The 14,440-nt window shown below is 39.9% G+C and overlaps 1 protein-coding gene across 2 annotated transcripts in view; it reads left to right on the forward strand.

The window, feature by feature from the left end:
• The window catches only part of LOC118769289 (zinc finger protein ZFPM2-like), a 78,833-nt gene that overhangs the window by 40,290 nt on the left and 24,103 nt on the right, over positions 1-14,440 (forward strand). For both annotated transcript variants that reach the window (XM_036516338.1, XM_036516339.1), the window contains exons 4-5: positions 1,403-1,530; positions 12,165-12,276. In XM_036516338.1, the coding sequence (XP_036372231.1) occupies positions 1,403-1,530; positions 12,165-12,276 (240 nt within the window). The remainder of the gene's footprint in view (positions 1-1,402; positions 1,531-12,164; positions 12,277-14,440) is intronic.

Consider the following 14,440-nt stretch of genomic DNA (forward strand, 5'->3'; position numbering starts at 1 on the left):
CAGTGAGAAAATCCGTCTGAATTGTAAATAATCAAAGATTCACAAATAGAGTATTTAGTCTACCAAACGCAATACCTTTTGATGCTGAAAATGTTTTGCGCAATGCTAAAGTTGTCATCTGTTTACAGTGTGTTCACTTACAAAAAACAGCCTTAGTAACTTTCAGTTCTTATTTCATTATGCGGAGTTTTTTAGGTACACAGGCAGAAGACAACAGTGCCATAGGGTCAGACTCATCACAGAGGATATTTGTAGCCACTAATGTCAGAGAATCAAAACTTTACTTCTGTACAGTTTTTCACAACTGTTCCATGTTTAAAATAACAATTATAGCTTCCCTATCACAATGCAATTAGACAACTCCTAACCGGCTGAAAGAAAATGACACCATGCAGACACCACGTACGTAAAAGGGAAAGAAAAGAAAATATAACTCTCTTGAAGAGGAGGTCTAAATTGAAAAGAAAAACATAAAATCCCTCCCAGAAGTCCCTAAACCCCACTGTTGGTCTGATTCAGTGTTGTCACTCAAAAGGCAAGACGTGTTATGGAGGGCGGTGTAGTCAGAATGCGTGTGCAGTCAGTGAAGTTCCACACAGGTGGGTATTGAGCAGAGCTCTTAAGGCTGAGGCTCATGTCCTTTGGAGCAATAGATCTGTCTGAGCTAAAGTATTCAGTGTTGTCAAGGCAACCACATGGAAATATGCTCTTGAGAACTACATGACATTCAGCAGATACAGAGATGTGACCCAGAGTCAGATGAATTGCTGTCCTGAAAAAGTACACCGAATCTTTTAAGATAAGATGGTTCGTGCTGCAGGTCACTAATACTGCTAACCTGAAATACAGTTAATTAACTGGAGGTCAGCAAAGCAGTAACAAGGGACCTTCACAGAGCAAAAGAAATAATAATTCACTCAATGATTAAGGCAGTACTGTAAAATCAAAGTTTACAGAAAAGAAGAAATCATTAAAGAAGTGTTTCTGTGGTGTTCATTTGCCGTGATCTCTCTGACTTCTGTGTTCATTTTAATGGTTACCCAGCTATGCAGCAAGGTACACAATTCAGTGCAGAATGTCCTGGATTAAAGCATGTGACATGACAAGAAATGATCCATTCAAATCCAAGTTTAACAACAAAAGGCAAGGTGGGCTAGTTTTAATATTAAATAAAACCCAGAGAAAGTCTTCAGGTGGACACAACAGCCTTCTAAATAACTGCCTTGTAAGGTCCAGGGAATTGGCTAAACCCAGGTTTTTTTTTTTCAAGAACTAATTTCCATTTTACAGAAAACGTACAGCAGTTCAATGGTGATGTCTGTAAACTACTGCTTATTTTCATAGAACAGCCTTTGGTTCTGTTTTTGATTGATTTCTACTCAGAATGGGTTGTGTGTTTTAGGAGAGCTTGAAGTCGTCCATAAAGACAGAGATCGGCGGGTTCAGTCTCGGCAGCCGCTTGCAGTGGGCACGACCTGGGGGCCCTTTGAGGGGAAGATCGAGACGGGCAAGGACCAAAGCATAGACCCGGTAGGTCACTGAACCATCTTTCTTCACACTTATACTCTCACTGGTCTTTGCTGTGATGATTTTGTCATTGCGTTCTCTTTAAACTACACACTCACCTGGGCCCTCTGATACAGCCGAGTTTGAAGATTTATTTGAGCAATTATCCCAAATCTTTCAAGCCGGCTGGATGGACAGCGTCACAAAGTGTCATTTGCACCTGGGCTGCAAAGGCGGATCGGCCATATATTTCTACGAGATGGGCATGGTTTGTGTTTTTTTTTCAGCGTGGAACAAGGTTGGGTATGACATTTAGAAAACATATGACTTTAGCAGTCATATGGGAGGTAAGAAATGCTGAGACTGTGAGTAATAACGGGCAGAGGGGGAAAGAGAAAGCAGCCTGGTTTCTGATGCATGTCAGGCCAATCTGTATCTCTCCACAGGGTCAGTGGGTGCTGTAAAGCTTTTGAGGAAGATTTAAACCTTTATTGCTTCGCGGGCCTGCTTTGATCCCAAGAGAGAATTCAGCCGTTCTTATGAATTATTATGACCTCTATGAGCTATTCAATATAAACGTTATGCTTTCTTTACTGTTTTAAATTCTTCAAAGACATGGATTTGGAGCGAACTGCTTGTGGTGGTGTGGGACAGCATTCATACGAGCTGTCACACATTTTGAATTCTAGGCTGTGAAATAAGAAAAAAAATGTTGCTAATGTTGCTGTAACCTGCTATAAGTGGCTCAAGGACTATGTCTATACTTATTCAAATAAACATATAATAAATGGCTGGGTATCTGAATAATGTAATGGCAAGTGTTTCAAATCACACTAAAGGTAAAATGTGTTTACCACACAAAATGAGAATCAGGGATAGCTAGTGCTCTGGGCTTTGATTAGGAACTGTAGGTTAAAGTTGTCCCAGATCTGATCTATAGCTGCTGGGCGTTAAAGTGGCTGTAGTTTAATGCCAAGCAGAGTTGTGATTGTCTTGGAATATACCACCTGCAGTTTTACACTGTGATGCAGTGCCTGGGCTAGTGGATGTGTCACAAGGGTCTAGGCATGTAGAATCAAGGGTGGAATTCCTTGAATCTATGAGCCAGAAACAGCCCTGAACTGAAATCTCTGACCTATACCCTAACCACCTCTCCACATATCCAGCCATTGTTTGCTACTGATGAGACCAGTATAATTGGTGACTTAAGTTCCAGACTTGAATCCTGTAGCACACTGCACACTGGACCATCACTGCAAAGGGACCATATGCTGGTGGGATGAGAATGCTGATCCTACCCCTGGCCTCTTGTTATTGCTCTGACAACAAGGACAGCTTTGTCTGATCGAGAGTGAAGTGTGACATTTGCTGACCTGTCAGCACACCGTCTTTCAAAGGATTTTTTTTTCCCTTGAGTGATGGACCTGCTGCAATCCTGACACCCACGTCTGACCAAGAGACCATTAGAATCCAATTACACAGACAGTCCATTCCAGGTGAGAGACAATCCTATTCATTCAGGGCCCACGGTGCCTCAGTCTCCAAATTAATGTGAATTAATGTTGACACCTAGACATGAGGTCAAGGCTGAATTACCAGTCTGGCTTGAAGCAATTGAGTGGTAGGAGTCTTGAAATTGTGAGTTACTTAAATAGAGCAGAGCCTGGCACCGTGAAATGGCTCACTGTTTTCTGAAAATTAGTGATTTTTGAGGTTGTAATTTCTGGTTTTCTCAACTGTATGCATGCCAGTGGGATTACAAGGGCTACTGCAATTGTTTGGTTCCTCATTGAAATGTTGTTTATGCCTTCTATGCCAGTGATCACTGATCCTCTGCTGGTCAGTGGTAAATTCTGCCAGAGACAGATTAGCAGAATGACAGGATTCTTCAGTGCAGGTTGACACCTGTTTTTTTTTTTCTCACAACACCCAATGGATAGATTTACAGCACAATAGAGTCAATAGCCTTACCTGGGTCTGTATGGTAAAATGGTCCCAGAAAGCCTCTGCTGTAGGCTGGTGCTATGCCACCCGGACCATTCTTTGTTTGTGTGGATTTCATTTCCAGCACTTTCCATTTGCTCAGTCAAAGCCGCTGTGACAGAATGAGAGGACTGCATTAAACCAGTGGAAGGCTTCAAAATGCCTCACATCACATCTTAATATGTTAATGGGTCTCTGCATGCTCTCGATATGAACAGATGGTTTATAAATTTCATAGGAAAAAAAATTGGCCCTAGATTGGATGGATTCGTTTTATTTTTCAAACAAATCTATTTCTAAAACCACTGGTGCATTTTTAATGCAGGAGCCCAAATCACTAACTCTCATTTTCAAAAGGCTCTAAGACACCTAAACCATGAATCCAAGTGTTCTTGCATAAAAAAATAACATCATTAGTGCAATAAATTCACATCACTTTATATGGTGAAACAAAAGAAAATTGCATCAATTTTAAGTCATCTGAACCAAAAGTTTAGAATAAAAGAAAAAAGGAAAAACTAAACATCTAAAAAAAAAAAACCTAATCTTTCATTTGTCAGAGCAGATTCACTGATCTTAATTACAAGTTACAAAACTTAATGCAAGAAATTAATGAAAGATAAACATAAACGCATGAGCCAGATCACTCAGCTTCTGATTTATGTGCAGCCACATGATTTCATCTAAACCGCAGTGAATGCCTTCCATCTGCCATGCACAAGGAACCCAAACCCTGACATTGTTCTCGTGTGATGTGATCACATGCACCCCAAGCAATCGCCTGCAGCCCACAGCAGTGTAGTCTGACATGGCAGCATGCAAGGTCACATTCCTGGCATGTGTAGGAACTGTCATGCACTGCTCCATGATATCACGGCCATCTCGCATTTGGCCCAGATGAAGTCAGCTCCATCAACATTGATGACTTTGTGGCAATTGATGTGTGGGTTTTATATTAGGAGTTCCAAAATTTGCAAAATTTACAACACTAGCGTTTTGACTTATTAGTGTGAAGAGAATGTAATTTTATGATGTAAGTGAGTGTTATACTGTAGTAATTTTATAATAATGGTACAATATTCTACTTCCACAGAGCTCTGTGTTACCAGAGCTCTAGTGTGCTGGTTTATTCCGTAGCAAGTAGCATTGTGACATAAGACCATGAAACCAAAATAAAATAAAATAGGCCTTTCAGAATATCACCATCGCTGCTCTTCAAATTCACAATAAGTCATGCCCCCCTACAAACCTACTCCCTCTGTGTTTTTTTACAACTCTCTCTACTCAAGCAAGTTGTGACAGCCAGTAGTATCATATTTCCCTTCCCTGTCATCACATGTGTGTGTGTGTGTGTGTGTGTTTGTATGTTTGTGTGTGTGTGTGTGTGTGTGTGTGTGTGTGTGTGTGTTTGTGTGTGTTTGTGTGTGTGTGTGTGTGTGTGTGTTGTGGTTAATCTGTGCCTGTGGCAGGTTTCCCCTGTGAAACGCAGCTCTGAGCAGTGGTATCGCGGGTCTATTGTTGCAGCTCCTGTCAGAATAGGGAGAGCCTGACGCAGGCCTGCGCGGTCCTGATAAGGCAAAGAGGATTCAACATGGCTGAGGAGATTCAGTGGTACTGGAGGCTGGGTGTGTGCACACATGTAGATTCACGCACATCTATAACTATGTCTACTTCAATTAAACCAGTGATATATATTGCAGGTAGAAAAGAGAATCTGTTGTTTGCTTTTTGGCTCGATGCATAAAATTCAAGAAAATGTGCAACTGTGCATTAATTTCTCTAAATTTTTACAGACAGTAAAATACCACACAGTGCAAATCATCACATCTTCTCATTTGATGATGTTGGTTTTTTCTTCAGGAGCTTTCCTATTTTACTCTACTGGGATTCAATATCAAGAAATCAAAGGTCTATGTTATGTCAATGGATGAGATTATTTTGAAGTTATGGTTTAGGACTGGATTTTTTTTTTTTTTTTTTTTGCCTTTTCAACACGAACACAGAATGTCACCTCCTTCCACAAATGCTTTTAGTGAGCGTGCATTTTGGCCAGCCTCTGCAGAACCAGAGAGGAGGTCACATACTGACAATGCTTGCATATTCACTGTTCTTTCTCAGTAGATGAAGGAGCCATTTCGCTTGAATCCCACCAATTTCAGCTGTGTAAAAAAATGTAAATTTTCTCTTGATAATGAACTGGCATGAAGTGTTCAACCATACGTGCGAAGGGAATTGAAGGTGAGTTGAGAATTTAATTTCCCCACATTTATAAATGTGCCTTATCTTAGTCTCTTTGTCATTGCACCTTATTTCAGTTTGAGAGTGAGAATGTGAAAGGCTGTTAACCTGTCCTGTCAAAACCTCTGTTAATAATGATTATTTAAACCTGTGTTTATTGCAGGTGTGTTGAGGCAGGAGAGGAGGTAGTTTGCAGAAGAAGAGTCTTTGATTGGTGCCAAATAAATTATAACGCTACAGAAATTATAAATTACCTTTCCCTACATAGCCAGTTGGAAGCCTTTCAGTAATGTCAGCTTTTTTACTGTAAACACAGCTAGCCATGCTGGTTTTCTCAATCTATGATCTGGAATAACATTAGTCCTGAACTGCTTACCACTGTCCATGTCATGCAGGTATATCTCAATGCTGGGGATACTGTTGTGTGACTGGCACTCATAACATCTCACTGTGTAGCCCTCTCTACAGATATAAGCATTTTGTAATAAAATTTGTTTTCAGTGTTTGTATTTTACTGAATTTATAGTGACATGGGTTGATTTTTGCCCCGTAAAGACAAACATAGATGTATGATTCACAATTTTAATGTGATTTAAGGTGATTTGCAGTAAACATATTGTGTGATAATGGCAGCATCCTTTCCCCTCCCTTTCAGATCAAAATGAAGAGACTGTGAAGGGTTTATTGTTGCCATACATCACTATTGTTAATGCTGCAAAAAAAACATTCCCTTTCCTTACTCTCAGTTGAGTTGAGCTGATTGCATAAGGCTATCAAATAAGCAGTCAATCTCACTTAGATGTAAAATGCCCTAAAAGTAAATATGTTTCATTTTTTCAGTATTGGTCTCGCTGAGTTTGTTCAGCAAATGAAGAAAATCTGTTGAAACGATCTTTTATGAAACCTTGCTCATTTTCCTTTAAAGCTGCATCTTTCAAGGGAGCAACTGAGATCTCAACCAGGGACTGGTTAGGTGTGGCATTGCTGTGATGAGAAAAGACACTAAGACACAAATATCACAAATATCACAAATATCACAAGACACTCTAGGTGGTTGTTCACTCCAGCCCCTGTGAACCTGTTTTTTGTTGGGGATTCAGTGAGAAGTTGTATAAGTGATACAAATGTCATCCAAAAAAGTGACAGGTAGTGTGGTTTTGCCAGCTGTGTCTGATATTTCCTTGGGTCACATTGTAGATTTAATTTGTCATCACCTCAACAAGGGTGTTATGTAATGACTGCACTTTGCAGACAACTGATCAATACACAGTTACTGTATTTTGCCGGAATATTTCTCTGGTGATCTAAAGCTACTGTTTACAGTTCACAATACCACTACAACCCATGCATTGCTTGTTCAGTCATGTGAAGTACTGCTTACTAAATCTAAATAAATAAGCAACAAGTCAATATAATAATCAGTAAAACAGAGGGAAGCAGGGAAAAAGAATATCTCTGCCCCCTGTGCATTTAAGATTTGAAATAGTGGTAATTTTGTAATAAATCACTTGGGAACATTTAAATAGCATGTGGATCTCGTAATACAGATTCAAAGGGAATCGTCTCAGTCCTGTTGCTGTACCAATTGAGGGAGCAGTGTTTGTGCTGTGCTTATGAGTGATGAGCCCCACCCTGCTGTGCCTTCATATGTCCTCCCCACTCCCAACCCCGGGCCTCTCAGCTCCTCTCCTGCCAAGGCCAAAAACAAAACCTTGTCAGATTACTCCAGATGGATGAGCAGCTCAAAAAAAGAAAACATTCAGCAAAAAAATGCAGATCTGCACAGTTCTCTCTTGCAATATCAGGTACAAAAAGCTGGATAAGGAGTAGGGAGAAGACATCTGGAGATTCTCCACTGTTCCCCTTTGGTGGTCTGAGGCATCAGGTTGTGTGTACCATTCTGTCAAACAGGAATATTGTATTCTGGGGTCATTGGCAAACTAATTGGGTAACGAAGACCGTTTCCAGCCCTGCGAATTTGTCTTTTAGCCGTCAGAAGGCTTTAGGCTTTGATAAGGAAGCTCACGTCTAATGCATTAAGTGGGGGCAAGTTCAGAATTGATATCTTGTGTACTTTGTCTCTGTAAATATTGTCAGTCTTAATATAGATTTATCAAAGTCATGTTTTTCTGAAGTGAACACTAGCACTGAACTGTCAGATAGTTAGTAATATTCAAACATATACATCTGTATGCAGCAAACCAAAGTCACATCAAGTGACATCTGTGTATATATCATCTTTCACATTTAGTCTTTGCAAAATTAATATAACTATTTGCCTTTGCAAATATCAATGTCTTTGATTAACATAGCTAGAAAGAATTTTTGCCTGCATCAAAAATGCTACCACTGGAGAGTCATATTTGTAAACACATACAAATCCAACAACTTACTCAGATTCAAATAATGTCTTACTGTCTACACTCTGTGACTGTGCTGACACTTTAGGGGTGGCTCCTCAGAGATGTCCCACCCTCTTCTAGCCATTGCATGTTGCAGTGGCTGGCTGAGTGAGGCTCCTGGTGATTGTGCCATCTGTTGTCTGGTCCTTGAGGAACATGTGTCACATGCAGCATGTGGGTGACCATCTCTGGTATCGGGTCTCCTAGTCTCTCTTACCTTTGCGTTGTATAGACATAATTTTTGTGCAAGAAAGGTAGATCTTTAACATTGCCAATGTCTATTGGAATATGATAGATGATATATATGGGGTATGACATGAATTGTCTTGTTTTGAGGGGCGGCGGTGTAGCAGACTGGTAAGGACCAGGACTGGTAACTGTTGTAGGTTCGATTCCCCACTGGGGTACTGCTGTTGTACCTTTGGGTAAAGGTACTTAACCCAGAATTGCATCAGTAAATATCCAGCTGTATAAATGGGTAGCATGTAAAAGCTGTAACTAATGTAAGTTGCTCTGGATAACAGTGACTGCTAAATGCCAATAATGTAATGTAATGAATTTCAAATAACTTAAATCAAGAAATACTATGGTGTGATTTTACTGACAGAAGACAACAGCATGAACCATAAGTACTGACATATTAATAACATGTATTCATTTCAAATCTATGGGCTGTTTTTCCTTTTCCATGATTTCAGTGAAGGAAGGACAGGAGGTATGCCGTGTGAATGTTTAATGGCTGCTGGTTTGCTGATTAATGGCACACCGGTGACACGATGGACATTCGCCATTTGATGGTTTCAAAGGAAAACTAAATTTGATGTAGTTGAAAAAAAGAGAGATGAGTAAAGGGAGAAAGGAACTGCGTTGCAGTGAAGCAGTAAACTAGCTTGTGGTACTGCAGAGGGAGCGATTTTTTTTTCTGGAATTATCTCCCACCTCACATTTGCTCTTAGGCAAGCAATTTAAAAGCCAAGCCATTGAGCCAGTGATCCCATTTGAAATGCAGAAATGATTAGAACAGCTTGCCTCATTTCATATCAGAGCCCTCTGATTTATGACAGGGCAGCAGCCAAGATCTATCTCTGAAGGGAATTAGGGTGCGATTTTTGCATATTTCTGTTATTTAGCCACCTAACAGCAGATGCTGGGTTGGAAAAAAATGGCCACATGGAGGTGTTTTTTTTTTTTTTTTTTGCACTCATGTGGGAGAGACCAATGTAATAATACTAAAAAAACGAAATTAATTGTTTCAATGTCATTTGTAAATATACAACAATGAGTATTTTTTTGGTTTATGTTTTAAATAAATATGAATGTCACTGATTTGGGTGTGATGTCTTTTTGACAAAGCCAAGGCGTTTCATATCTTTGTAAGAATTATTGCATGGAACTACTGAGTTTTATCGTTGTGCTGTGAAATGTATTGGGAAAATACGTCATAGCATAATATTTAGTGCACACATGTTTTGTGGCTGTCAGGTTATAAATCGTGACATCAAATGTTGAACTTCAAAGACTTCAACGCTGTTCTTGCCACGCCATACTATTTGGCTAGCACAGAAAAGGTGGCGTTCTCAATCATACCCTTTTTATATGGTTGTTTTATAGAGTTGTTTTCTGGCTCCTCCCACACGCCAGGGGAGGTATGTGTGCCCAAGCGGAGGGCACTACCCTTTAAAGTGCCATGGTTATCCCTGCATGAAGCCAAGCTGGCCATGACATTTTGTTGAGGGAGGTTTCTTGAGAGAGGAGATGAAAATACGGAGTTGATATTGATTGAAACCAGATTCCAACCCCAATGAGAAATTCAGCATAGCTGTGTTACTTGTAGCAGCTGGCCTTTTGAAAGCAAAGGGCCACAACGTACTGTATTTGTGACTATAATTTGTGGAACTATTAAAAAGCTTGTCCAAGGATGTATAAAGGATAAAAACAAGGGGAGAGGATAAAACTGGAGAGATAAAATGTAAGTAACGTCCCCCAAACACAAATTGCTTAGTGTTTCACCCATGTTGATAGATAAGGTTTAGGAGTAGCCAGTGGTTGTGAAATGGCCTGTTATTAACCTGTTATTTATCCAGAATTCGTAGGATTGGAATCAAGTGTCACAAATCGCTTTCTTCTCTACCTCCTTCACCCAGTCAGAGGATTGTGGTATCATGGATTAGTGAGGACTCTGGGATTTATGTGATTGGTTAATTTATTGCAGGGAGAGCAAGGTCTTTCATCTATGCCAACATTTAATCAGCCCAGCCACAGAGGCTATTACAGGTTAGCTCTTTTCTTGAGTCAGTCCGGCTGTGCCTTCAGCGCTATCAGAAATTTCCAAATTATCCGGAACAGACTTTAGCTTCTCAGTAATAAAAAATTAGAACAGACTCCTGATGGAGACTTATGGTCACACAGGACCAGTAATAAATAGCACAGCCTTGTCTCTGATAGGGTGTAGGAAAAAATCCAGATGTGTACAGAACTTATCTGCAGCCTGGCTCTGCACTGACCCAAATCCGTGCAGTTGAGCGTTTATATTCGATCTTATCACCAAGGCCCAAGTCAGAAAAAAATCAATGAGGGTTATCTTTTATGTTGCAACTTGTGGACTTATCGATTTTCATTTTACAGCGAATTTGGAACATCAGTTCCACTGTAACCACTTCCTGCTGACTGCGGGTGGCACTGCCCAGATTATATATATATATATATGTATATATATATATATATATATATATATATATATATATATATATATATATACATATATATATGTATATATATAGGCCTGTATACCTTCAGGGGAAACATTGAATCTGAGGGGTGTGGAGGGAGTGCACATTCTTGGAAAAATCTGCACCCAAAAAAAACATCCAAAACTGAATTTGAATAGAACCTTCCTGCTAACACTGTCAGGATGCATGATATAGATATCTAGCCAAATCTTATCCATTCTTATGCACTTGTGAAAATCAATAATGTTAAAATTGTTTAGGCCACACTGTAGCCTGCTGGTAGGGGCTACCCTCCACCGCTGTGGTCCTCTTGGTGTTGTGCTATTTCATATTTATCCTTGAGGATTTTAACTTGTGTACTCTAAGATTTACTGGGGACTTGAGTGAGAGCCAAATATGAAATGCTGATATTGCTCTTCAACTCATTTTCTCTTTTTTCTGTAACACCCCATTGAAGAAATGGCGTGGGGTTAAATTGTGATGACACTGAAATGCTGGCATTATGTCTGGGAGTAATCTGCTACTGTAATGTACAAGCACCAAATGTGTCCTTGTCTTGCAGTAAGACAGTATTTCTGGCTTTAATTACCTTTTCTTAAAGCATTTTGAAAAAACAAATAGATTAACAAATGTAATGAAACTGAAAGGAGCAACTATTGTGTAATAATATGGTCACTCAGTGTGTTTGGGTGAGCTTATCTCCATGTTTTTTTTTTTGGTTCGTTTTGTGAAATTAACAGCACCAGCACTATGAAATGTGAAATGCCATTGTGCATTGGGACTGATTTGCTACTGTATGATAAAACATAACCTGTGTATCCCTTTGAAATGGATACTGACCCTTCAAATTCTTTCCTGCCAATTTCAGGAAACTGTGAGATCCTGCTGATAGCGGCACACAATGCACCTAAAGTTCACTTCGACCTCCCCACCCCGCTCCACCCCCCCACCCCACCTCCTGCCTTAAAGTGATCTACATCTTCCTCCCAGTTCCCAGTCACCAGAAACGTCTGATCCGATATCGTTTCGAAAATCCAAAATAAAGATTCTACTGTTCAGACTGAAGACAGGGTGAAGGCAGCCCCCCCATAACACCCCAAACCCCTCCCCCCACCAACACCACTACCACCATCACCACTGGGCATCTGAAATCCTCACTGCGCACAAGGACACTTCTGTGGCATACAGTGTCTGAAATGTCCCGTTTATGGCTTCCAGTGAAGAACAGTGGAGCATATTTGGGTTATTGAAGTGCCTTTGATCATCGGAATGAGCAGATGATTAGCGTTTATCTCTCCCCGTGCAGCGGACGCAGTGCGCGGCTCCACTGGTGATGAGCGCAGGGCCCAGGTGGCTGCTGGATGTGACTTGGCTCGGAGCAGAGGACAGCAAGAACAACTGTGTCGTCTACAGCAAAGGTAAGCACCGAGCAGTGAGAGAGAGAGAGAGAGAGAGAGAGAGAGCTATTGCAGAATATGTCATCACTAGGCCAAAATAGCCGAGTGAATTAACACTCCTTTGGAGTCTCACGAGATGGCAGTGTGCAGCAGGCCTTACATTCCTGCCCAGAGAACAGTATGTTCTCTGACCGCCCCTCTAAAAACCCTGTCAGTTCCTGGTTCTGTGTTGATGGTGGAAGTTGGAACTCTCAGAAACAGGAAGTACATCTTGGCTCAATAGTTTGTTTCAGTAAGTGAAGGGTTTGACATACACAGATTGGTCTGATAGTAATTTCTGTAATGAATCTCAGGAGTTGTGGGTGATCAGTTGGTATTTTCTCACTTATTAGGACTTTTCGCAGCTCTTATAAATAGAGCATTCAGTTTGTGGGGCACTGTCTTGGATGTGACATGCTGTCATCGGTTGCTTTAAAGCTTAACCAATGAGAGCTTATTAATTGGCAATCTTTCCTGTTGTACTGTGACAAGTTTGGTCTGCGGCTCTGCTGTAATAGACCGTAGACACTTCACTGTCCAGAAACAGGGAAATTAGGACAAGAAATAGTCAGGCTGTTTCTGGCTACTGTTTAGATTGGCTGGGTACAATCATTATGTGACAGTATTATGAATGAATGACCTGGGAATTTATTTTAAGGAACATTTTTTGAAAAAGCCCATGTGTCTTTAACATCAAAGTTCAGACGGACTTATTTCTTTCCTGTACCACCTATCCTGACAGCTGGCTATGAATCAAAGAGATTTTATAAAAGGCGACATGTATTAATAATGAGCATTCTGTGTGATATTTTAGTCTTTGGTAGTGTCCCTCACTTCTTCACTGACTCACTGATTCTTTTTGGGAACGAGAAACATTAAAAACTCATAATCAGACCATATGATTTCTTCACCTCAGAATTGCGTCAAAAGCCATAATTATGTTTTGATAAATTGCCCAAGTCCTGACTTGTAATGGATACGCTGAATGACAGTGACGCAAATCACGAATTGGAAGGACAGCTGTGGTTTCAGAATTACTGCCCTGTGACTAAACTCTGAGTAGAAACATAATGTCTTCTTCCAGAGAGAGAAGGGAGTGTAGCACTGGGATTTTCCAGCTCCCAACCTTCATCTGTTAATCACTAGACTGCTCTGGGGAGATATCCTCTTAGCCAGCTACTTGACTTTGTGCTCTTTATCACCAAATCATTTAAGTTTTGATAAGCTGTTAAAGACGATTACGCAGTTCTTTTAAAATATAATCTTTTAACTGGAAGAGAGACTATATTAATCTGAAAAGGGCATAATAATAGGATTTATCAATTGTTTTGTTAAGACTATGATGACTCATCTCCTGTAGTATTTATTTTTCATAGTTAGTTTAGATTACACTGTTGTCTTCAGCCTAAATGTCCTGGATAACCCATCACTCTGAAAAATGGTGTTGGTGACGTACCCATCTGCATTTTCCAGTTAAATCTTCACTTGTTATTGCTGTTATTGCATGTGTCATTCATTGGCACATGTATAATGTCAAATATTTATGTAGGTTCTGGTAGGTTTCTTTAGACAGCATTGTAGGTGTGCCGTACCTTAGAACGCTGTAGAATTTCAAATGGCAATTGTCATAAACAAAAATGAATAGGAACACAATCATTTGAAATGCTTTCCATTTATCTCATAAATAGAGTAAAGGAGGAAATGCTAACTTTCAGGAATTAATGATCTATTCTTCTATTAATAATATAGTTAAAATTAGACACTCAGCAGTAAACCTCTTATGACTGAATGGCTGAAGAGAAATGTCAAAAGATAAATGTCAAGTACAAATATGAAACAGATCTAAAATCCCATTGACATCTTATAAATTGCTCAACATTTCATAGAGTCACTTGGCATTTGAATATGTAATTATTTAAATGCTGGAATATAAAACATTGCTTTTAGCTTGAATGAATGTAACAGAGGATATCTCATTATTAATAAGGATTACAGAGAAAAATTGTGTGGGATGGTCTCATGCTGGAGATTTTTGAATATGCCATTCACACTTAATAGCTCATGTCTCGTAAATCTCAAGTGTGCCCACATTTTCTTCACACTGTTAAATCCTTCTGTAACCATTAATTAGGACACCATTGTGTTT

This window comes from Megalops cyprinoides, chromosome 21 (genome assembly GCF_013368585.1).
Source record: "Megalops cyprinoides isolate fMegCyp1 chromosome 21, fMegCyp1.pri, whole genome shotgun sequence".
Classification (NCBI taxonomy): domain Eukaryota; kingdom Metazoa; phylum Chordata; class Actinopteri; order Elopiformes; family Megalopidae; genus Megalops; species Megalops cyprinoides.